At 40.0% G+C, this 23,431-nt stretch overlaps 1 protein-coding gene across 1 annotated transcript; it reads left to right on the top strand.

The window, feature by feature from the left end:
- The first annotated feature begins 5,731 nt into the window (after positions 1-5,731).
- On the top strand, positions 5,732-8,293 carry cldn5 (claudin 5 (transmembrane protein deleted in velocardiofacial syndrome)). The gene has a single exon (NM_001006706.1). It carries the CDS (start codon positions 5,898-5,900, stop codon positions 6,546-6,548), a length of 651 nt encoding a protein of 216 aa, NP_001006707.1. The 5' UTR covers positions 5,732-5,897; the 3' UTR covers positions 6,549-8,293.
- Positions 8,294-23,431: the final 15,138 nt, after the last annotated feature.

Here is a 23,431-nt window from a genome sequence, read left to right as displayed (position 1 = left end):
AATAACTTGCTTATATTTTCCTTGTATATCCCATTTAATTCAATAAGATGTGGTAAAGGTGAAGAAAGCTAACTGAAATCCAGTTCATCTGCCACTGACCTTGTACTCAATGGTTGTGGCTTTATAAACAAATGTAATATGTGGATTTAATTGATGAATTAACCAAGAGTTTAATCATAACAGAGATATGCTTAGAAGTAAAGGTATTTGGTAAAACAGAATAGAAATAGAGCAAAATGTAATAGATATAATTCAGGAGAAGGGAATGAGTATACTGTGAAAAGCAGGACTGAATGATGGAATGATCAGAATAGGAATGTGCTGTGGATAGAACAGAGGGAGGAGGTGGTGAAAAGGTCCCTCTTGCCAGAGTGTTGGGGGTAGGTGATTTTATTGCTATTCTTAGATATATGGCACACAGGGAGTTATGCCACTTTTATGCCTTATGTGAGAATAACAAATAGCTTTTAATACTGTGAGAATCAGAGTTCACATGTTATACTTAAAGAAACAACTTGTTTCCAGCTCACATGGGTTAAGTTACAATCATTTGGGGAATCAGCCTGACCAAATAGAGTTAGTCTAATTTTGTGAACTGTGTAAACGGCTGAATCACACAACATACAACCTGTATAGCACCTACAGTATACTGGTGCACTAAGCTGGTCTTATTTACAAGTGTTATCCTCTCTGTTGCTGTATAGAGCGGTTTAATATGCTTTTGACATGAAAACTTCAATGCCACTGCTTTGGATATTTATTTACTACCCCCCTGCTCTCATAAATGTATTTCTGTAACACAGACACGAGCAGAGCAGGCACACTCTTGGTGCATCTTGGGAAAATTACCTCATTTGTAATAAAGAGATTAAATGGTCCCATTTCCATTTCAGTGAAACAGTAGTAAAGCATGACACTACAAGGCTCAGACTGGGACCTTGACTGGCTAACTACTTATAAACAATATAGAACAATATTGTGTAAAATATATGTTAGGGAAGCGTAAACATTTGTTTTCTAGCCATTTCTGATTTAGAACTCCCAGCATTCTACCAACAACAGAAGGTGGTTGTAAGTAGCTTGGAGTGACAGAACAACATCAGCAAGAGGACCAGATATCAGTCAGATATCAATCGGGCAGGTTTAAAAATGTAGTTGGATCAGGGACCACATCGGCTCATTGATGCAGTCCCCGAACTGACTGCACCTAGGCCAAACGACCGAATTAGCCTGATATTGCCCACCTGTAGTGGTGAGGATATCAGGAGAAGATTGTATTCTGTTACAGATCTAATCTGTAACCTGTGCCTTTTCTCCTATTACAGTTTGAATGGCTACACCTGTGGCTACACAGCAGCTTATTTATATAAATAATAGTAGTATTTCTGAAGCAATTAAAAAACCTTTACCAGTACAGGGCAACTGTACATTTTATCTACTTTAAAGGAGAAGGAAAGATGAAATGTGGTGCCAAATGATAAGCACCCCCAAGTGATTATAATCTCTTGATTTCCTGGCCTGGTGCTCCTGTTTGCAGAAAACTGCACTTTGCCCTTAGGGCGAAGACACATGGGACGATTAGTTGCGTGACTTTAAAAAAGTGGGTCGCAGCAACTAATCATACGCAGTTTTCCACTGCGTGGATTAGTCACCACGGCTTTTAAAAAAGTTGCAACAACTAATCGTCTCATGTATCTTCTCCTTATACACATATGGACATGGACAAAATTATCAGGAGCCAATTAACCTTCCTATCTTGAAGAAAGGGAGCAAACGAGAAACCCAAAGGAAACCCATGAAAGCACCAGGAATATACAAAAAACAGTTGTAAAATATCCCCACGTAAGTTACAAGTGTATATGTTAAGTTGCCAACCATATTGTGATAATACTGTGTTTTACCTTTAATGTGTCTCTGTTACACAATACTGTTTGGGAAAAGGTAGGTAAAGTTACAAAGAGGGTTATATATTATGCATGTTAAGTGAAACACAACCATGACCGCATCAAGTCTCCACATGTGAAGTCAGGAAATGTCTTTCTTTTTGTAAAGAGAAAGATTTGGAGGTGAAAGTGTTAACCTTTAAATATAAACTTTGACCATCATTCATTCCGTTTGTTTAAAAAAATATAAGAGTTAAGTCTGAATAAAACTAGATAAATTGTGAACACAACATCCTTTTGTCTGGTGTACAATTTGTTGACAAAAAATACATTTTGTAAGCAAAATGAATCTGTTAATAGGTTTCTGCATCATTTAGACAGAATAAATAAGAACATGGATTTTGTGCCATACAATATATGTAGTCATGCTTAAATATGTATTGTGGAACAACAATGGTGTAAAATTTGCGCAGAACAGATAATCTGGACCTGGAAAACATCTGTTTTGTTAGTTTTATCTGTTTTGTCTAAATTAACTATTTTGTAAATATTGGTTTTGTCGAACTTGGTGTTAATTTTGTTGACATGGATTCTGTGATAGGGTATATTCATTTCTGTAATAAGCATCTATTTTGTCATTTCAAACTGGTAAATTAGAGTGAGATATCAATTGTATGTCTTTGTATATGATAGCTATTTACAACATTATATATTTTGTTCAAGTTTTTTTAAAAAAAATTCATCTTGTAAGTGTCTTTACACATCACTGGTTTTGTTACATGGTTTTTTTTATACATTTGAGAAACAAAATATAGTGTGAGAGACAAAATGCTTGTTTACAAAATGTAAAATTATGATATCCTTTTTGTGCAGAACTTAGATTGTGTTCTAATTCTTGAATAAACATATTGCTTTTATACATTTTCTAGCAGTGTATCTAACCACAGTTACTGTACGTCTGTATCCTGGTGAAATTCAATTTGTGCCCTAAACTATATTGAAGATATTTTTGCAGACAGAATTTGTCCACAAAATATACACCGGACAAACAGCACCCCATAAATAACAGGCTTTGGGATCACTGGTTGTTATATTGGCCACAACGTTCTCATGATAGGGAGCTAGGAATAGTTGCACCCTCTAATGGTAAAAATGATTATGTATTACGGCTGCTTAAACACCAGTGCATAGTGCTAATTAATGATCAGGTTTGTAAGGAATAAAGTAGAAACACTATTTAGTTGATAGTTGCCTTGCATTTACAATATTTACAATACTGCAAAATATTCCAGGGTCCTCCAAATGTGTAGGAAAGTGAACTGTTTTGAGCATCTGCATTTAAATGAAATTGCACATGTTGGGTTGATGGAGTGGAACCAGAAATAAAATGTATAATACAGTATCTGCTCCTCTATACATGTAATAGTAATTTAACTGGCATTTGCACTCTGTAATGTAAGTAAGCATGTGTACGGAAGGAAGTGTGTGTGCGCAAGTGTTACATGAAGGCACCAAAAACTTTCTGCTCTATAGAAATGTAAAATAAGGACTATGTAAGGCATGAGTGAGCCCAAAGTAAGCTTCCCAGGAAAGCAAATGACAGCCTGCCGGAAATATTTTTCTTACGTATTGTGTGGTCTTTAAAGGCAAATTGCAGAGAAAATTGTTTTTCTGCAGAGCAGAAACAATGGCAGAGAGAGGCACCATGGGACCGTGCCTTAAGGGGGTCACTTATGACCATATCCGTAATGAGCAAAGTGCAATATTGAGCACAATCGCCATTTTTCCCATAATGCAGCACTTTTTCTCAGAATTCCAGTATTGTGGTCAGAAGGGGACTTTGCCCTTGATACAATTGCGGTGATACATCAAAATTGCACTTGCACTTAGCCGTGTTTGATGCAAGAGTGCCATGTGCGCCGGATTCTTTAGACGCAAGTACACTATGCCTTTTGATGTACTGCACTAAGGGAACCCTGGAGCTACCTTCTGCTCCAGAGGTGGTGGTTACTCCAGGGTTCCTCTGTGTCGTTAAATGCAACTGCCCTCAATTCAGAATGGGAAGGACTGATTGCAACTATACAGAATTGCAAACAGTCCATTTTGACACAAGTACCTTAGATTAATGGGGTTTTATGTGCAACTAATTGAAGGCAGGGTCAGACTGGACTGGCAGGACACCAGGAAAAACCCAGTGGGCCCATCGGCCCAGGTCCACTCCCTGTCTCGAACTTGTGCCACCACTAAAAGTAAGGCACCACTTAAAGTGAGTGCACTCAGATGCGCGGGAGGCGCGCTGGCTGCAAGTGTAGAACAAGTGTAAGGAACAGGGTACATGACTGGGGACCCTTGGGGTGGCAGCCCCAGTTGGGCCTCAGTCACCCCAGTCCGACCCTGATTGCAGGGAAATTTGTGCAAACGCAACTGAAGTAGTGGGTGTAAATGACCACTTAGCCTTGACAAGCAGTGGTGGGATTCCTCCTTTCCTTACCTGAAAAATACAGATTTTAACAGTATTTAACAGTTTTAAGAGTATGTTTATTGGCATTGGTAAAAATTCAGATACACCACAAATTCAATTGTAACCAGGTGCAAGTGGACCTTTTATATCTCTAATGTGGCCAAAGTAATTTCCCCATCTAAACCACAAAGCAGCACACCTTTAATTTTCTACTTTGCAGCTGGTCTTGAAGGAGTTGTTTAATGTTTGTGGGGTTGGCACTAGGTGTAATTCAACTACGGCAGTACATGATCCTTCACTGAACTGTACAATGAGCTACCCTCCATGCATGGTTGAACTACAGTTCCCAGAATCCTTCAACAGCCAAATGGATGTAGGCTTAAGCAGGACAATACATAACTAGGAAAAACAAGAACCCAGAAACACTAAATCTACAGTGCTGAAAGTGGCATTTTAGGTCCAGTGCTGTTGTTTCTATAATATGCAGTATTTATAGGGTAAATAATATAATTGTGACAAGTAACATACTTCTTTACCTTATACTTTTTGGTTTTATGTCTTATAATGGGTATTTGTCTTGCCTTTTACACAGCAACAGTGCCTTCCAGCAGGTTATTCCCTTTACTACCCCTACAGGTGATATAGTCACTATGTGAATATGTGGTGAGTTACTACTCTTGCCACTTTCAAGAGCTCTCTGTGCCCCTATAAATGTAGGGGGCAGACAGGTGTCTGTATTCATATGCTCCCTTAAGACTTCTGAGTGCTAAATGTGCTATAATTTATCATGCCCTGGAGGCCTAAGAATCTGTAAGAATGCATGCCAACAGGAGAGCAAACAGTAAGCCTTGTGAGGTGCTACTTGGAACATACACAGCATATTATTCAGGCAAAGTTCCTCTTAAAACCATGTTTATTTAACAGGATTTTCTGTAAGTGGTGCCCAGGCACCTTCCTAAGTTCTCAGCGCTTTCCCTGGGGATTTCTCGCCTCACTCCCCTATTGTTTAGCGGCACCTTCCCCTGATAGCGCAGCGGGGGCACAGTGCGTTCTGCAGAGCACATACTGTTTCCCACTTTTCTTTTCTCTTCTTCTGTTCCCTTTTCCTTTTGATTTCTCGGCCATACCAGCCCCCTCCCATTCAGCAGGTGCTCCCTGCCCTGAAATACTGGCCCCTCTCCAACGCAGCCCTTCCTGGATTTCTTTCCACAATTAGTCACAACTCCACGTTCGCCCCCCATCAACAATTCCCCCGCCCCATGATTGGTGGGCGCAAGATGCTGTCGCCTGTGATTGGCTGCCCCGGTGTCCCTGAAGGAAGGAGGACCGTGAGTACTTATTGAGGGACCAGAGAGCTAGCGGCTCAGAGCGCTGAGGAAGAGGCAGAGGAGAATAAAGGAGCCGGTACAACAGAGTTAGTAACTCCGGCACAGGAAAGCGCTTGTTATCCACTTACCTTCTGGGGCACAGAGTGAGCAAGGAAAACTAGAGATCCTCTGGAGAAGCCACAGGTCGCACCGCACCCAAGTTAAAAGACGTTACCAAGCCTGGAAATGGCATCTGCAGCGATCGAGATCCTTGGTCTGTCCCTGAGCATCCTAGGCTGGGTGGGGGTGATCCTGGCTTGCGGGCTCCCAATGTGGCAAGTGTCAGCCTTTATAGAAAATAACATAGTGGTGGCGCAAATTATCTGGGAAGGGCTGTGGATGTCCTGCGTGGTGCAAAGCACGGGACAGATGCAGTGCAAAGTATATGACTCCATCCTTGCCCTTAGCCAAGAGCTTCAGGCTGGCAGAGCCCTCACCGTCATGGCCTCCATAGTGGGGCTCATCGGGCTGCTTGTGACCATCGTGGGTGCCAAGTGCACTAACTGCCTGCAAGGGAACAGCGCGAAGGGCCGGGTGCTGCTGGCCGGGGGTGTCATCTACATTCTGTGCGGGATCCTGGTCCTCATCCCGCTCTGTTGGATCGCCAATATCATCATTACCGAGTTCTACGACCCCCGGGTGCCGGCCTCCCAGAAGCGAGAGATGGGGGCAGCTCTGTATGTGGGGTGGGCTGCCACTGCGCTGCTCCTGCTGGGGGGCTCCCTACTGTGCTGCTCATTCGCCATGAAGGATGGAATCAGCAATCTGCCGGTTAAGTACTCTGCGCCCCGCATGCCCACCTCCAATGGGGACTATGATAAAAAGAACTACGTGTAGGTGAGTGGCCCCAGGAACTATCCCTCCTCCCTGCTGGACCTGTACATAACTTGGCTCCCAGACCTACCCCTGGGGGGCAGCTTTGCCAACTGGTACCCAGGCAGGTGTGTTCCACGGACCTGGCAGCGACTCCGTCCGGTTGGGTTTATTACAGATTATGCCAACCTAAAACAAATCTCATCTCTCTAAAGGGGTCGGCAATACTTAGTGGCACAGACAGGACTTCGGGTTTGAAACTTTATAGACGTGCAATGTACATATGCAGATATACTGTGTATATTTAGTTACAATGGATTAACCTTCTGCACTGACCAGGTCTCTTATTTCCAGTTTCTCACTGTTCTGGGTTGCAAGGCATCTTAATGCAGCCCCCCAGCTATCAGGGATCCAGCCTACAGCAGGTGCTGGCAGACTGACCCAACACAGTCTATTTCTTATTCTATGGGAAGGGCAAAGGATAAGTTATTGTGATCTATTGTGTAGGATGTGGCAGCTGGGCATATCTCATTTTATCCCCATACACATATTGGTTGCCTCTAAAGTTCTTATTCAAGATGAATGTCTGTGGATAAAATCCACCAACATGTGAGTTCAAGCAGATAAGCTTTGTGTGGGAGGGTATCCACTTCTAACTCATGTACAGATTGTTTCATTTGTTCTGCAGTGCACTTACCCAGATAAATGAGACATGTATTTAGTCGAAGTGCAGACATTTAAATGTATAATATTAGACTGTGTTTAAGGGCTCTTACACAAGTGCTTTAAGTTGTGTTCAGGGCTTCCATGTGTCTGAATGAATAGAGCCACGTAGGAAAGAATTGACTGTTTCATCCTGCACTCCCCTGTGGTGGAACCCAGGAGAAATCCACTGCTGGGGAAAGCAGGGCAAATAGAGAGAGATACAATGTACATCTATATCTCTGCCCATTTAGGAAATGATTGGAAAAATTAACTGTCTGATTTATTTATAGAAAATGCCTTTATATCTTTGAAGTGCTACAGAACCTTGTAGTGCATTGCCATAACCAGTTTATCTATTATCACCCCGGTTCTGCTAATATAATAAAATATATAAATACATAGCAAGCTGTTGCCTTTTGCTGACACTGCTATAAAGGAGGAGCATGCCCTTGCACAAGAGCCCTTGTTTCAGGGTGCTGGCCTTTCAATCCTGTACCCCTAAATAGCATAAGTAATAGTCTCCCAATGTTCCAAGGCTACACACATAATACATCACCATAGAATGATTAATTTCATGATAATGGCCAGGGATGATCCAGCTTGTGGCCATTTGGGGTGGGGTACATTGAGAAAGCAGATACAATTTTATCTAGAGTAGAAACCCATTGCCATCAATTAGAATTTCAACAGTTCATTTATCATTGGTTGCTAGTGGCAACTACTCCAGAGTAAAATTACTCTAGTTTTGCAAACTCTTGTTATATTCAAACTGCCAGTGCCCAGCTGCAGGTTAGCTATCTGTTAAACTCACTCTGCGCAACAATTTGGCAGGGATGTCCCCCATCGCTCCTGACACTGCCATGAAGGTAACTGGATATATTTCTGTGTTGACCATTCTGTATAATGCAGGGCTGGATTTCTTTGGTACTGTTAAAAAAAGCACTGCATTCTTTGCTTTATTTTTTTATTTGTCTACAGTTAATATTATATTCAATCAAGTCTTCAGTTATTATAGTGTATGCATCATTTTGTGCAAACCTATTAAATCTCTTTATATTATCAAATTCATATTGTCTTTTTTGTAAAGAAGTTTGTGGGGGAACTTAAGTGCAAATACTAGTTCATTGTGAAGTCTATTTTACCTTTGTACACTGAAACATATATAACATATAAGTGTATATTTAAGTTACCACAGAAAACCTGTACATATGATTTTATGCTTACAAATATTTAAAGCCCAGTTAGAGAGGGGTGCCAGTCTTATGGGGTGTGGGCAGTCCCCCATTTTACTAAAGGGATTGCGTTGCGTTTGTTATTAATACAAGTTTTTACCAGAGATATTTGCAGTGTATAGGTTATTTCAGCAAAGTGAGGGGGGGGGGGGGTTGCAACTCTGCACCTCTCTAATAATCCATAGGAACCAGTCAGTCTTTTGCTTTCACGTGTCTGTAGCTGTGAACTATTCATTTGGGCTAGTTCTTCAGTTGGCCAAACATGGTGTGGTTCTACTTCTTTGGTCCAAGGTGGGATGACCAAATGGCAATTCAGTGCCAATTTCTTTCAAATAAGCAACAGGTACTGGATGAATTCAGTATACTCATCAGGAATGTCCAAGCAGCATCCCTCCAGCTATTGTTAGTTGAAAACAGGCAGTGTTGGAAGTTGTGCTTCGGGACTGCATATTGGACACCCCTAATCTAACTATTCTTTCCATGTCTGGACTAATCTAGTGCACCAGTGAAACACTGTCTGACAGGGACAGAATAAAAAAACACATTACATTGAGTTGCATGTGGTAAGTTTCAGAGGTTGGACGAGGCGCATTTCTTTCCCAGAATGCAGTTATATAATACACCCTGATTACTGGGTATATATGTAAACCAATTAATATCCTTGCTCTTACTCCTTTTCCTTGTCCCATTCCAAAATCAGGACCTACCCAATGACTCTCTTTTATAAAAAAAAATTGTCTGTCTACAATTCTCAAAATACCAAAAGAAGGGGCTTATTTAGATCAAGGACATCAATCCTTTGTCTTTTTCTATTGCCATGGATACCAAGGAGGCACATCCTAATTAATTCCAGTCGTTAAAAGATGCTTTGGCAGATGCAACAGTTTAACCCTTAAAAAAACCTTTCTCACCCCTACGCTCTTCTTCCCCTTATACCACATTGCTTTCACTACTAATTCCACACAAGCAGTAATCCGTTCCAAAAACGAATCTGGCAACATTTATCCCATATAAAGCCAAGTGTTAGGAATCTGGCTAAGTACATATTTCCACAGCTTTGTAAGGCTGTCCTGTGGAGAGAGAAATGATTTGCAGATTGTAACTTAGTTTGTTGGTACAGATGTGAATAGAAGCTAAGGATCAACAGGCAAGCCCTTATATTATATTAGTACTATGAACTTAACCCACACAGGGGCCACACTGACAGATACTGAATTTAGAACAGGTCTTCTCTGGAATATTGTACTTCTTATTGATTTTCTTGCATTACTTATTAATAGAAGGGCAAGCAGGGATGCTAAATTCATGAAAATGGAGTAACGTTTTTGTGTTACTCCAGTAATCTTTCTTAATCCAGTTTTACTTTACTCCGCCTTTTTTGCCACCCAAGGAAAACAACACTGTGTATTTGTTCTACCAATAAAAAGTGGAAATGATAATAAAGTAGAAAAAATAATAATCAAAAGCCCAGCTGACAGTATATAGAGACTGTCTCACAACTTAAACCCCAGTCTGTGGGTTATGGATAATTACCACCACACTAGCTGGAGTGTAAGGGCAATCAAAGGCTAAGCAGTAGTGGAGTAATGGTTAAAATAAAAATATAATTTTATTAGAACATGTGACACCTAACCCCTTTCATTTCAGCCACATATTGAATCCAAATACTCTATGGCTAATTAGAAAGTATTTTAGATGCATGATGAATGGCTGCATATAAACCAATTTGGTGTGCAGCATACTAAATTAATTGCTAATTAGCCATGCAGGATGTGGATTAAATGTGTGGCCAGTATTAAAGGAGTGAGGTGGCAACCCTATTTGTGCATAACCACCAGTGCTGTATATGGATCAGAACATGAAATTATAAGACGCTGACTGTTAATTCCCAGCATTCTCCTGCAGCAGAGCACTCTGGGAAATGTTTATAGTTGACTAACATCTTAAGGTGGCCATACACATTCAGATTTTAGTCTTGGGATACCGATCATACTTTTACATGCGACGATCTAAAACTAACATTTAAGCTGAAATTGTAAGATAAAGCCCTAAAAATAATAAACTGGAGGATGTTCTGAACATGAAATAGTTGACAGACATCAATCTTACGAAAGTGACTTCCACTGTAGATCCCCCAAAGATATCTTCAGATACACAATACATGCACAGATTTTATCGTTATAGGACCAACATTTTCTAACCTGTCCAATCAACGAAACTACTGATCGACATTGTACAAAAATTATCGGGATAATAATTTGGAGAGCACACACCGCACCACAACTATGTTTTGTATGATTATATTGGTGCGTGTGTGGCCAGCTTTAAGCCTGTCACTCAAGACCACAAGGTCATGGAGAAAATAAATTGTCTTGGTGAAAGTGCTAGAATGTTTTTCTGTAGTGACAAAGAACAATGACAGAAATAGCAGGTAAATCAGCAGCAGCTTATTCAGTATGCAATTCTAACAAACAATCTCTCTATATATAAAGGGACTAGGTTTCCTGCTGTGTTAAATCAACCTATTACACTATTTTATGGTCTTCTTTGCTGAAACTGAGGCGAGGAAACAACCGAGGGGCCATTGATCCAAAACAAATTGGTTATTGTATTTGCTCAAGCTAAAGTTACTGCCACACAAAATTTGTGCAATGGATCCAAACCAAGGGCTCCATATCTCCCTTTTGTCCCCTCATTAGCTGTGTGTGTGGTAGCGCTGTCTCTTGGCACACAGAGGCTTTTGCCTAATGTTCAGCCTGTACTACCACTTCAAAGGTCAGTGTCATTACCAGTGTCAGTTCTTCCAAATCTCCCTCCCTCCCTGCTATTCCTTTTATTCAAAGTGGCAGAATAAAAGGCCCTGAGAAATTCCCGTGCTCACAGCATGATGGTTCCTGGAAGTGCAGCTCTCCCACTAGGCTGATGAAGGGGAATGGGGTGGGCAGGACCTTGTCTTGGTGCCCCTGTGTCATTGTCTCAGTAAATGAAGTGTCTCTAAGTTATGGACCTAAGCTGTAACCTCTGAGACCTCACTTACACCGGAGGTACACACAAACACCCCCAAAGGCAGGAAATGTTCCCTGTCTAGAGACAAAAGAATAATGAGACCTTGGGTCCAGAAGCCTGCAGTGAAGGCTCAGTGTGTGGAGTCAGCACGATCAGTTAAGACTAAAAAACATGAAGGAGCGCAGAGATAGCAGTGAATTGTATTCTTCTGTAACACCAACACTTGAATAGAAGTTGCTCCTGTCTTGCACAACTGCCCCTTTCTTCAAGTTTCTATTAAAATAAGTTTTAGTACTGCTTGTTGTTTTATATCACGTAAGATTTCCAGTTTTTATACATTCTTATTTATTCAGAGTAATGATTTTTAGGCATCACCAGTCTACTCTAATGCAAATATAAACCCTGAAAGGGTTGATTGTTCTAAGGCTAAGGGCTCTGGCACACGAGGAGATTTGTCGCCGGCGATTTTTAAAAGAGCGATTTGGCGACAAGACGAGCGGCAAGACGCCAATGCTAAATCAATGGAAATCGCCAGCGTCAAAACATACAAGGCTACTTCAAATCGCCTGCTGTTTCAAATCGCACACAGACCCTTTTCTGAGCGACTTAAGTAAACATGAGGGGGGGTTAACTGTTGAGTGTACCATGGGTAGCAGATCGCCTGGAGCTCAACTCTCATGAAATCTCTTCGGGGGTATTGTCGGGAAAAAACGCAGGCGACAAATCTCCTCGTGTGCCAGAGCCCTAATGCCACACAGGGCAGATTGTTGGCCTGCAGATAAACGTGTGCTTCAAAAACATGAATGGCACCCAAAGCCATTGTGTCAGCCTAGGTACAGGCACACTAAGCGGAATTCTGCACAAAACTGCTTGCTTATGCAGTGCACATATATACACACACTCATACCAACCTGTCTATACACTCACATATATATATAACAATATATATTAATCTATACTAATTGTAGATTTTAGTATTACAATAGCCTTGGATATTAAGCTGTGTATTAAGGCCATACACACACTGATGATATTGTACAAAACCTCGTTTCGTACGATATTCGGTGTGTGTATGGCGGCTCATCGAGGCGATCCATATCGCACGAGGCTGTGGATATTGGCCGACTTGTCCATCGGGTGGATAAAAAGATTTTGATCGGGCGCCATTGAAGGCTACTGAGCAAAATCTATGTTCAGGGCTGAATCGGCAGAAGGAAGTAGAATTCCTATTGTTTCTATCTCCATATCTGACGATTCAGCCCTGAACGTGGGGAGGGTGGGAACGAACTTTTGTGTGACCAATGGTCGCACAAAAGATCGAAAATCACTACGTGTATGGCCACCTTTATTCATGCCTCATGAATGGAATGCACCCGGGTGCAGGCACATGTAGCTGATATCTGCATAAAATCACGAGTCTTGCATTTTTATGCAGATATCGGCTACATGTGCCTGCACCCGAGTGCATTCCATTCATTCGGGTGCAGGCACAGGTAGGAGCGTACAGAGCGTATGTATAAAAATCTATCACATAATCCTATCCATACATAAAAAACATATAATTGCTGGAAAATGAGAAAGGAGGTAATTTCCAGAGATGAAGCTGGATAGCTTTGAGTAATATGTTTTATTTGAGGAGATGTAAATGTTCAACAATAGAAAGGCATTCTCAGGAGATTTGTTGCCCGCGGTAGCGCAGATTTACTGCAGGTGACAAATCTCATTGTGTGCCATTGCTCGCAGAGGCTTATGAAACATACATAAAAGTTCTGTTGCCCTGGCATGAAAATTAACAGTGTCACAAGATGTACACAGTAACTATAAACAATAAGCATCTGCTTGCCAAGCCAGTATCACTTGTAACCTGGCTCAGTCATCTCTATACCTGTCAGTAACTGAGAAGAAACAGTCAAGTCAGTCAGATTTATGAGCTAATTCCCTGCTAGTTGCTTGTTTCAGTAAAAACAAATCTTTAAATGTATGATCCTTCTCAGTAAGCTGTAGGTGTGGGGCTTGTGTGCCCAGAGCCCACACCCTTTTTGTGCTTACACACTAAATTGTCTTTTTGTTAGTAAAAATATACCTCTTCATATATCTAAGATCAGACGGTTACAATGAGCTTGTTGGGATGGCAGCATATGTCCCAGAGAATTTAGTTCCTCAGCCACCTGTCTCCTCCCTCTTGTTTCCATCCCAATAGCACTTGGCCTCTTGGAACATTAACCTGAGACTTCATATCTGCATAATTAAGCAAATAAATGATTATATGATATTAGTATTAATTATGTAAAGGCATTCCATACTTTTGAATGTTAGGTATTAGTTTAAGGATGCCTTATGGTAAAAATATAATAAAATAGTGTAATATTCTACAAAGTAATAAAAGTATTGAAAAAATTTAATTTAAATCTGCTCCTGTTTGGCAGAGCACATTGGCAACTTTTATCTGAAGCACTTATTTATGCAGCAGGCATAGCATCCCAGCAAATATTCTCACATATTGTTAGAATGAGGTTCTAGAGTGGCATATGAGAGGGAGAGATCCAGTATTAGCTTCCACCATCTATGGCAGATATTCAGTATCTTTAACATAAGGAGCAGTGTTATGTGTAAGTAATCTTCTTAGGTAGGATTAGAGAGGGAGGGAAGAGCTTAATAAACTGATGTCTAAAATAGGCAGATTTACTAACCTTTGAAAAAAATATTCTTGACCATTTTCCCATGTTTTCCAAGGAGTGCACATGTAGTTGTTCATGCACTTTACTATTATTGGCGATTATATTCCCACACAGATGGCCTTTATAAGGTTATTTCTCCCAGTGTAAAAAAAAAAAAGCTTCAGCAACTTCAATTATCAAGTATCTAGACTTTAAAAGAATGTTGGATATGCTAGATATGCTAAAAATGGTATAATTTCATTAGTTTAACACCTCAGTCTCAGGTGAACATTTTTAGGAAAATAAAAAATTAGGAAACAAAAGGGGGGAAAGCAATTTTTTTTTTGCTTTTCGTGTAATTGGAAACACAATATTTACTCTTGTGGGAAAACCCGCACCAAATTGTATTCTTTACTGTGGGAGAAATTTCAGCATAGACCCCTGTATATTGGAACAACTGATTATATCATTTTTTTGTAGGATCTGGCTCAGTTGTTTGTGGGTCTCTAGCTCAGTAGGGTTTGGCCAAATCATAAGTATTAAGCAAAACCAATTACTTTAAAGCTTTGGACAATGGCACTTTGTTTGTTGTTTGCTGTATGATAATGTTGTGTTTTTATTTTTCACAAATGTAAATATACAAATTAAGATTTGTATGTGCTTCAAGACTGGGAAGTTTGGGACAACATGGTACGGGTTTTGGAGAGAACAACCAAAAAAACTGAACTACAAGTTCTTGAAATTTTGCATTAGGAAAGCAATTCTTCACTACTGAATGAGCTGGGAGTAAATTAGGAGAATGGAACACAGCTATATGTGAGTAGGAATATAAAGGCAGTTGTTCATTTTACATTTCTATAATGATGAACCCCTTTTATTTCAATGATAATGAGATATATGATTATTTAGGTGATTTCCTCAGAGCCTGAGGGCAGTGGTACATGGGGCAATTCAGAGCTTTTGGCACAACAGCTGTTTCCAGTGCAAAACTGTTATTTCTAGTGATATGGGAATGATGAGCGTATTGTTGTCTGTCTGCTATGCTGGTAATCAATTGGGACACAAAACCCTGTGAATCAGCCTGTGTGCCTTTGCTTTAATGGTGTTATTTCAGTGCTTTCAAAATCTGCATTGATCCATTGTTCTGAGTCTTGTTTTCTTCTTATCTCCCCCCAAAGTCGGTCTTTCATTTTAATAATCTTCTTATAATAAATGAACACAGGAAGATGGATTAGTGGCTAAAGGGAGTCTGATTATGGTAGCCAAAAATAGCCAAGTAAAATTAGGCTATGGCCAGACAAGTTTCAGACCACCCCTTCACAGCAGCTGCCTGAATGTAGCACTATAACTGCTCATGCATTGATTTCTGGCATGTGTTATAGATGTTTTGTACCCATGAAGTGAAGATAACGATAAAATCTGTGCTTGTATTGTGTATTGGACGATATCCTTGGGGGGCCTACAATAGAACTCACTTTAGTACGACTGGTGTCTGCCAACTATTTCATGTTCAGATTTCATGTCCGATTTGTATTTTTTAGGGCTTCATCCTACAATTTAAAGGAAAAGTAACAGTAAAAAAATTATTCTACCCTGCACCAGTAACTGCCCTATCCTGCAAACCACTTAGTATTTTGAATGCTTTAATAGAAAATACCTGCTAAAACTTGGCTTCCTGTCAATTGAAATATGGCGATACTGCGAAGGAAGGAGCAGCATCCACTATGTGACGATCGATTGATCCAGCCTAGCCTACCTTCTGTATAGGAAGGAGTCAGGCTAGTCTGGATCAATAGATTGTCGCATGTGGATGCTGCTCCTTCGCAGTATCGCCATATTTCAATTAACAGGAAGCCAAGTTTTAGCAGGTATTTTCTATTAAAGCATTCAAAATACTAAGTGGTTTGCAGGATAGGGCAGTTATTGGTGTAGGGTAGAATAGTTTTTATACTTTTTAGTGTTACTTTTCCTTTAAGTCTGAATGTTAGTCATAGGGGCTGATTTACTAAGACACGAATTTGAATCCGAATTGGAAAAATTCCGATTGGAAAACGAACATTTTGGGACTTTTTTGTATTTTTTTGCGATTTTTTCGGCGCCTTTACGACTTTTCGGAAATTGTCGTGACTTTTTCGTTACCAATACGATTTTCGCGAAAAAAACGCGAGTTTTTCGTAGCCATTACGATTCGCTCGTATCTTGTCGCGACTTTTTCGTATTGAGCGCTCGTAAACTTTCAGATTTTGGAAGCCTCCCATAGGACTCAATGGCACCCTGCAGCTCCAACCTGGCCCAAGAAAAGTCACCATACTGAAGCTTGAATGAATCCGAATGCTACGAAAAAATCGCAACATTTTGCACAACTTTCGGAATGGCTACGAAAAAGGCGCGACTTTTCGCGCAAGTTTTAATGCTACGAAAAAATCGCCAGATTTTGCGCAACATTCGGATGGCAACGAAAAAGTCGCGATAATTTTCCGAAAAAATCGCCAAATACCGATCATTACGAAAAAAATGCAATCGGACGCATTCGGCCGGTTCGTGAGTAAGTGAATGGGCCCCTTAGACTGTTGCATTTAAACGTACGACTGATATCTGAATTTTCATTGGAAGAAGACTAAAATCTGAATGTGTATGGTCACCTTTAGGGGTGTGCCCTTTAAGCAATAGAGCCCACGAAAATTAAGGACCACTGACATTATGATCTTATGAGCCCTAAGGTTCAAGTGCAGCTGCAAATATCAACCAATGAAATCTTTGCTTGATTTGTTGCTATATGTACAAAACTTGCAAACAATTCAGCAAAGCTGCAAATTTTTTAGAATTTAATAATGTATCTGCGTGTAACTAACTACCGTAGTGCCAGTGCAGCAAAGATATGTAGCTCCCATGGAAATAGGCATTGTATATTTTTACAACAACATCACTCCCATCTGTGCAAATATGCAATTTCTGAGAAAACAATAGTGAATTTTCAAACCTCCGGAGTTGCATAGATACATGTGATTATCTTATTCAGGCAAACCATCTGAATGAGTGATCTCTCTCTCTATGATATTGTGTAGACATTCTGCTGCCCTTGAGAAAAGGGGCCTATAATGGGAGCTGCTTTGCACTGTGGGCTAAAATGCCTGGTGGAGCCAGAAACAGGATGAAAAGAAGAAATGGAGGAAAGAGATAAAATGAAAAACTGAAGTGTGATGATTTTATTTTTATAAAGTGTGAATATAAATATATTTCTATGGGTCACTTCACTGTGTTTACTGCTTCCTGTACATGGAGGCATGTCAGTGTTTAGATATAATTGTGTATATGGAGTTCTCTTTGCATGCACACCTCAGGATTTACTATTTGAACCTCCTTCCAGTGTAACCCTAAAGAGGATAACTCTGCAAGGAGGTGAAGCCATGATTGCCAAATATTTACCTTTTGCAGACCACAGATTTCGGTCCTTGCAGCACCAAATTAGGCTCCCTCTTCAAAATAGTGGGCATGCAATGAGAACTGTGAACTTCTGGACCGTAGTTTCCCACCATGTGAACTCCCTTCTTTATAATTCATAGTGCATGTACTAAGGAAGTCTAATGCAAAGCAAATACATTTGCCTTTTTTTCTTTATTCTTGTTACTTTTCTGTGTTGTTTTTTGTTATCACAATGAATTCTGCATATGTTATGTGCATCTAAATACCTTTCAAAAGATTTCAAACAAACAACAGGCTTTGAAGTAAGATTTTTATTAATATTTATGCTTTAGTGCAGGAACAAAGACAGTAATTGTATGTTTAAATGTTATGCATGTCTTTGATACAGAAATGAAAACGTAAATGCAAAAAATGCGAAATATCTTCTTTAAACAAGTAAAGTTAACTATCGGCAAAAGAAGCTTAGTAGCTGTTAATTGTAGCTGGCAGGAAATAAATGTGTTTTCTGTGGGGCAAGTATACCACTAGGGAAACAATGAAACATATTTCTAAGAAGCTGCTAATCTCCCTTTGTATCTGAGGTCTCACATGTTATTTTTCCCTTGAATGGAAAGGAAATCAGAAGAATAAAAATAAGAAGGAATAGAAAAAACAGTGCTCCCCCAGGGGTCAAAACTGGGCTGTTTCCTTACAGATCAGTGTTCAGCTACAGGAGATTTAAAGGAAAAGGAAAGTCATTTTGGCATTTTACTGCCAATAGATTTGCCACATTAGTGCCACCTAGAACAATATATTTATTCAGCAGAAAGCTTTACTATACCTGATTAAAGAGCCCTAGAAGCTCCCTCTGATTGCAGCTGCCATTTTAGCTTGATCTTGGTAGTTTTCTGCTGCAGTTATAGTTGTTGGTAGCTCAGATCTCACATTCCTAGGAGTGGGGGAAGTGAGTTCTTATGCATTCTTATGGAAGGGGGGAGCAGGAGAAGGGAGGGGGAGAGGGAGAGAACTGAGTAGACTCAAGCCTCAAACCTGAAGAAGCCCTAACAGAGAGGAAGTCTGATACTGAAGAACATGTTCCCAAAAAAAGGAGACAAGTAATCCTGTGCTTCTTTTAATAGATTACTCAATGCAGTGTTACTGCGAGTGCGTTATTAATACATATTTTTGCCAGTCGTACTTAGAAACATCCGAAATTTGGACTTTGATAAATCTGCCCCTAAGTATCTTAATAAAAAATTTGTCCCGCGACTTAGATTTTGGCCCTCTTATGTGATTAAGTTTGACACCCCTGCTCTATAGGATTCCATCCATTGAGCAGAATCAAAAAATGCAACCTCAAACAGTGCCGACACAGATAGTGAGCCTGCCCAGCTTGGCAGACAGCACTGTAAGTAAGCCTTTCGGCACACTGTTCTAAAAGTAGAATACCGAATGCTAAAAGCATTACGCTCTTGTGAATCTAAATCAGTTTGCAGTTTGTCAAAATTGTATGTGAAGTTAAAATGGACAAACAGTATTAATCCAATCAACTGAAGGCTAATAATATAGGAAAAATATTCTCACCTGAGGAAAAATACAGTTTTTACCTAAATTTGTAGGGGGGGGGATCCAAATGTTAATAAATGAGACCCTGAATACTGGAAAGTGTTTGATCACAAAGTCACCAGCCATAAGTATGTAGTCCAGGTATCTGCATTACGGGCCTCTGATCCCTAACATACTAGAATCCACATGCTGTGTTAGGATGAATTTAATATATTAAAAACATTAAATTTTAAAAACTTTGTTACATCAATATTTTTAACTTCATTTTTTTTTTTTACCACTGGGATGTTATACTGACACATTTTTCACTGGGTTTTTACTTCAAGCTGCTCCTTAATTTTCCTGAATCTTTAGAAACAGGGTTTGGTTGGGTAACAATGTTAGTGATGCCCCCTCTCTGCCCATAATCCACCAGTTTTAAGGAAAAGACAATATCCCTTCTTCTCCATCGTCATCCCTCTCCATGGAGACCTAAGGAGGCTTCCAAGTTGCCTGGATACCTGAAGCAAGTCTTTAAATTGCCTTTTAGAAAAGATGGGAGCCATGAATCAGCTGAACGGGCTCCATTGTCTGCTCCTCGTCTGTGCACAACCTATAAATTTTTATGTATTTCTTTTATGTTCAACTTGCACTTTGCCAGTGTGAGGGAAGGCAGGGAGGCAAAAGACTGCAAAGGAAAGCCTCTGACTGCAACAAACAGTACTGAATTAGGAACATTTTTAAGAGTAATTTTTATCCTCCAAAATCTATTAAAATTAATACACGTAGGATATTCAAGAAACTAAAAGCAAACACAGGTAAGGTATACAGTGTACATAAATAATGGCCTGATTGGAATCTACCCAAACAGTTCAGTTATGCAAGGCAGCAATTCTATGGACTGTGTCACAGAGCTGCCCATAGCCAATGTGCAGTTTGTGTACTTATCCACTCATGTATCTTCAGCTACAGTTTTAGTCACCTATGTATGCTGCTCACAAACGGGACACAATATATCCATCTCAAATCCATGCCATAATGTTTCAATGCATAATTCTCCTGGCAAACCTAAGAGCCCATTTCAGGTGGCTTGCCACAAGCTTTAAAATTCCCCAGATTCCACTATCCACTTTGTGTTGCTTTAGGGTGAAGACACACAGAGCTACTAGTAGCAGCTACTTTTTCAGGGCTACTAAACACCAGAAAATACCCTGCCATAGACAATACTGAGAAATTACTCTGCTAAAACATACAGAGACAATTATCAGTAAATAATTAGCATTGTCTATTTTAGTAGCCATGACAAGTAGATGCCTCTCAAGGCAACTTCGGAAGACTTTGGCAAATCATAGCAACGCGTATGCTATCCCACCGGCAATTTATGGCATTGCGGGGCGACTAATCTCCCCGTCTGTCACTGCCCTTACAATTTCTGGAAGTCGCCCGAAGTTGCCTTGAGAGGAAACATCGGGCAACTTCCAGAAATCGCAGCAACGCGTATGCCATCCCACCGACATTTTACATCCTTGCCAGTGGGATGGCATTGCCGGGAGATTAGTCGCCCACGGCAACAAAGATTTGTCACGGGGCCACTAATCTCCCCGTCTGTCACCTCCCTCAGTCTTGCAGGTGGGATGGCATTTCGGGGAGATTAGTCGCTTGCGGTATCGAACATTAATCGCAGGCGACTAATCTCCCTGTGTGCCACTGTCCTTACAAGGAATCCAAGTGATTCGTCATTGTTCAGCTATATGTTCAAGTTCAAATATGACCTATTAGGTTACATTGAAGGCAGGCAAATATGTCAAGTTGTTGGCCTGTGTTCATACTGCACTTTTGGCATTCATCATAATGTTGTCATCCTCCTATCAGTGAAGCCTTTAATAGCAGTAAAACACTAACAGTAGTCAATAAGTTATTATATAACATTACAGAAAACGAATGGACACAGTTTAAAACTGTATATACAAGTTTAATGAAATAATTTTTCTTGCAGCTGAGTGTAAATAGCTCAGTGTGATATATTTATATTCATAAACATTTCTTAAAAGCACTCCATTAATATAAATATGTGTCACAAAACTTATCAACATATAGAATTCGTGAATAATGGTGCTGCAGATTCCGAATATTTGTAGTGTTCTTTCTCCAAATACCTTTGATTGCTTGATAAGACTTACTTGGCACCTAAGCAAATGTTCAGTGTCCTCTTCTAGAAGCCTCTGCCAACTCAGCAAGGAAATGTATTACTATTTTCACAAACCAGTCTTTCATAAAAGATATAGGGGCAGATTCACTAAAGGTTGATAAAACGAGTGCTATTTATAGTGCTATTTATATATGACACTTGTCATAATTAAGAAGCATCACAGACTCAAAGTCATTAGACAGTGTAGGACTCACGTACAATGAGGGGCCTTGACGTGGCACGTGAGCTTACATATTTTGGCCAAAGTGTGGTACTAACACCTCATTTTTTGTAAAAAAATTATCTTTAAAGGCAAACTAAGCGCTGGCAAACTTTCTTTCTCTTTGTGTATAATTAATGGATTTTTATCATTTATAGCAGCTGGTCAACTCCAGATTGTGGGTTAGACCAAGCGCTGGCACAATAGTGTGTTTCTAGCAGCTGGTCAACACTACAGCGTGGGTTAGACCGAGTGCTGGCGATTTCTTTCTGTGTTTTGTGTACAAATTGTAGCCAAATTTTGCTTCTAGCTGCTATGTAGCCTTTAAACCAATGAATCACTTTCATGTGTGTGCTAATGAGCTGGGGCTTAAAAGCTCCCTGCTTTTCCACTAGAGCCTTTTTGAGCTAAAGGTAGGTGCAATAGGTCTTAATACTCAGTCACATTGTTTACTGGGGGACTTTATTTTAATTGCATCACAGACTCAAAGTCATTAGACAGTGTAGGACTCACGTACAATGAGGGGCCTTGACGTGGCACGTGAGCTTACATATTTTGGCCAAAGTGTGGTACTAACACCTCATTTTTTGTAAAAATTATCTTTAAAGGCAAACTAAGCGCTGGCAAACTTTCTTTCTCTTTGTGTATAATTAAGAAGCGATGTTCTTTGTATTATTTAACTCGCGATGAGCAATTTTCTTGCGTTATTTCCCGTTGGGCGATATATTTCACTGCGTGCGATATTAGCACACGATATTATGCACGTAACCGTTACTTTCTGAAAACTACTGTTCTGAAAATTACCATGTCCCTGAAAACTGGAGGATGCGTTACTCTAGGATGATCACATACTTGAAAAAATCCCATTGCAAACTCCATGTTGTGTTGCCAAACGCTCACAAACCGCAATGTTCTTTAAGTACCGATTTCCAGAAGTCGCCCGAAATTTCCTCTTAAGGCAACTTTAAGTTAAAGGTGGGATGGCATTGCGGGGAGATTAGTCGCCCGTGGCAATGAAGATTTGTTGTGGGGCGACTAATCTCCCCATCTGCCACTGCCCTAAACACTTTCTACACAGAATCGTAATGCTGCATCATGTTTATCTGTGAAAAAGTAGCTGCTACTAGTAGCTCATACAGTGGTTTTTAAGTATCCCCCGTCTTGGAACATATCCGTGCCCTACTGCTACACTGTACTGTACTCAATGTAATTCAGTTATCAAGGCCAATCATTTTCATCATCCACACTCTGGTAAAAAATATGAGATCAAACAGTATTTTATTTGCGAATCCTCTTATGTGGTGCATTTATTGAAATGCCTGTGCGGTTTTTAATATGTTGGTGAAACTATACAAAAAATAAGGGACCGCATTTCTAAACATAAGTCCACTATACACAGCACATTTTCATCAGGCCAAACTTTCTGTCAGCCAACTTAAATTTCAAGTGATAGATACTGTTGAAATTCCCAGAAGAGGGGGTGATAGATTGTTGCAATTGAAACACAGAGAAATGTTCTGAAATAACAAATTGGATACAATTTGGCCCTGAGGTCTGAATAGAGAATATCCTCCTGCAATGTTTATCTTTAAGTGAGTAACTTCGATACCTGTGAATGTACATATATTGGTGTGTATCTTTATATTTGTTTTTTTATGTGATGTATATATATATATATATGTATCAATATATATATATTTTTCTTTTTTATGGTTACTAACTGGATAACACTGGATACATTGAGGGTGGGAGATTATTCCAGCATACTACAATGAGTCTCAGGGAGGTACTGAGTATGATATACTGAACTAGTCCTCTACACGTCTCAGAGATGAGTGTTCCAGTTATACACTATGTTAAAGGAGAATGCAAGTCAAAATTTAAAAAGCATACTGCCCAATAGTCCTCCTATTGTTTAGTAAAAACGCCACACTTTTGGCTCACCTAATCAA

Source organism: Xenopus tropicalis, chromosome 1 (genome assembly GCF_000004195.4).
Source record: "Xenopus tropicalis strain Nigerian chromosome 1, UCB_Xtro_10.0, whole genome shotgun sequence".
Lineage (NCBI taxonomy): Eukaryota > Metazoa > Chordata > Amphibia > Anura > Pipidae > Xenopus > Xenopus tropicalis.
This window is presented reverse-complemented; position numbering and strand designations above follow the sequence as displayed.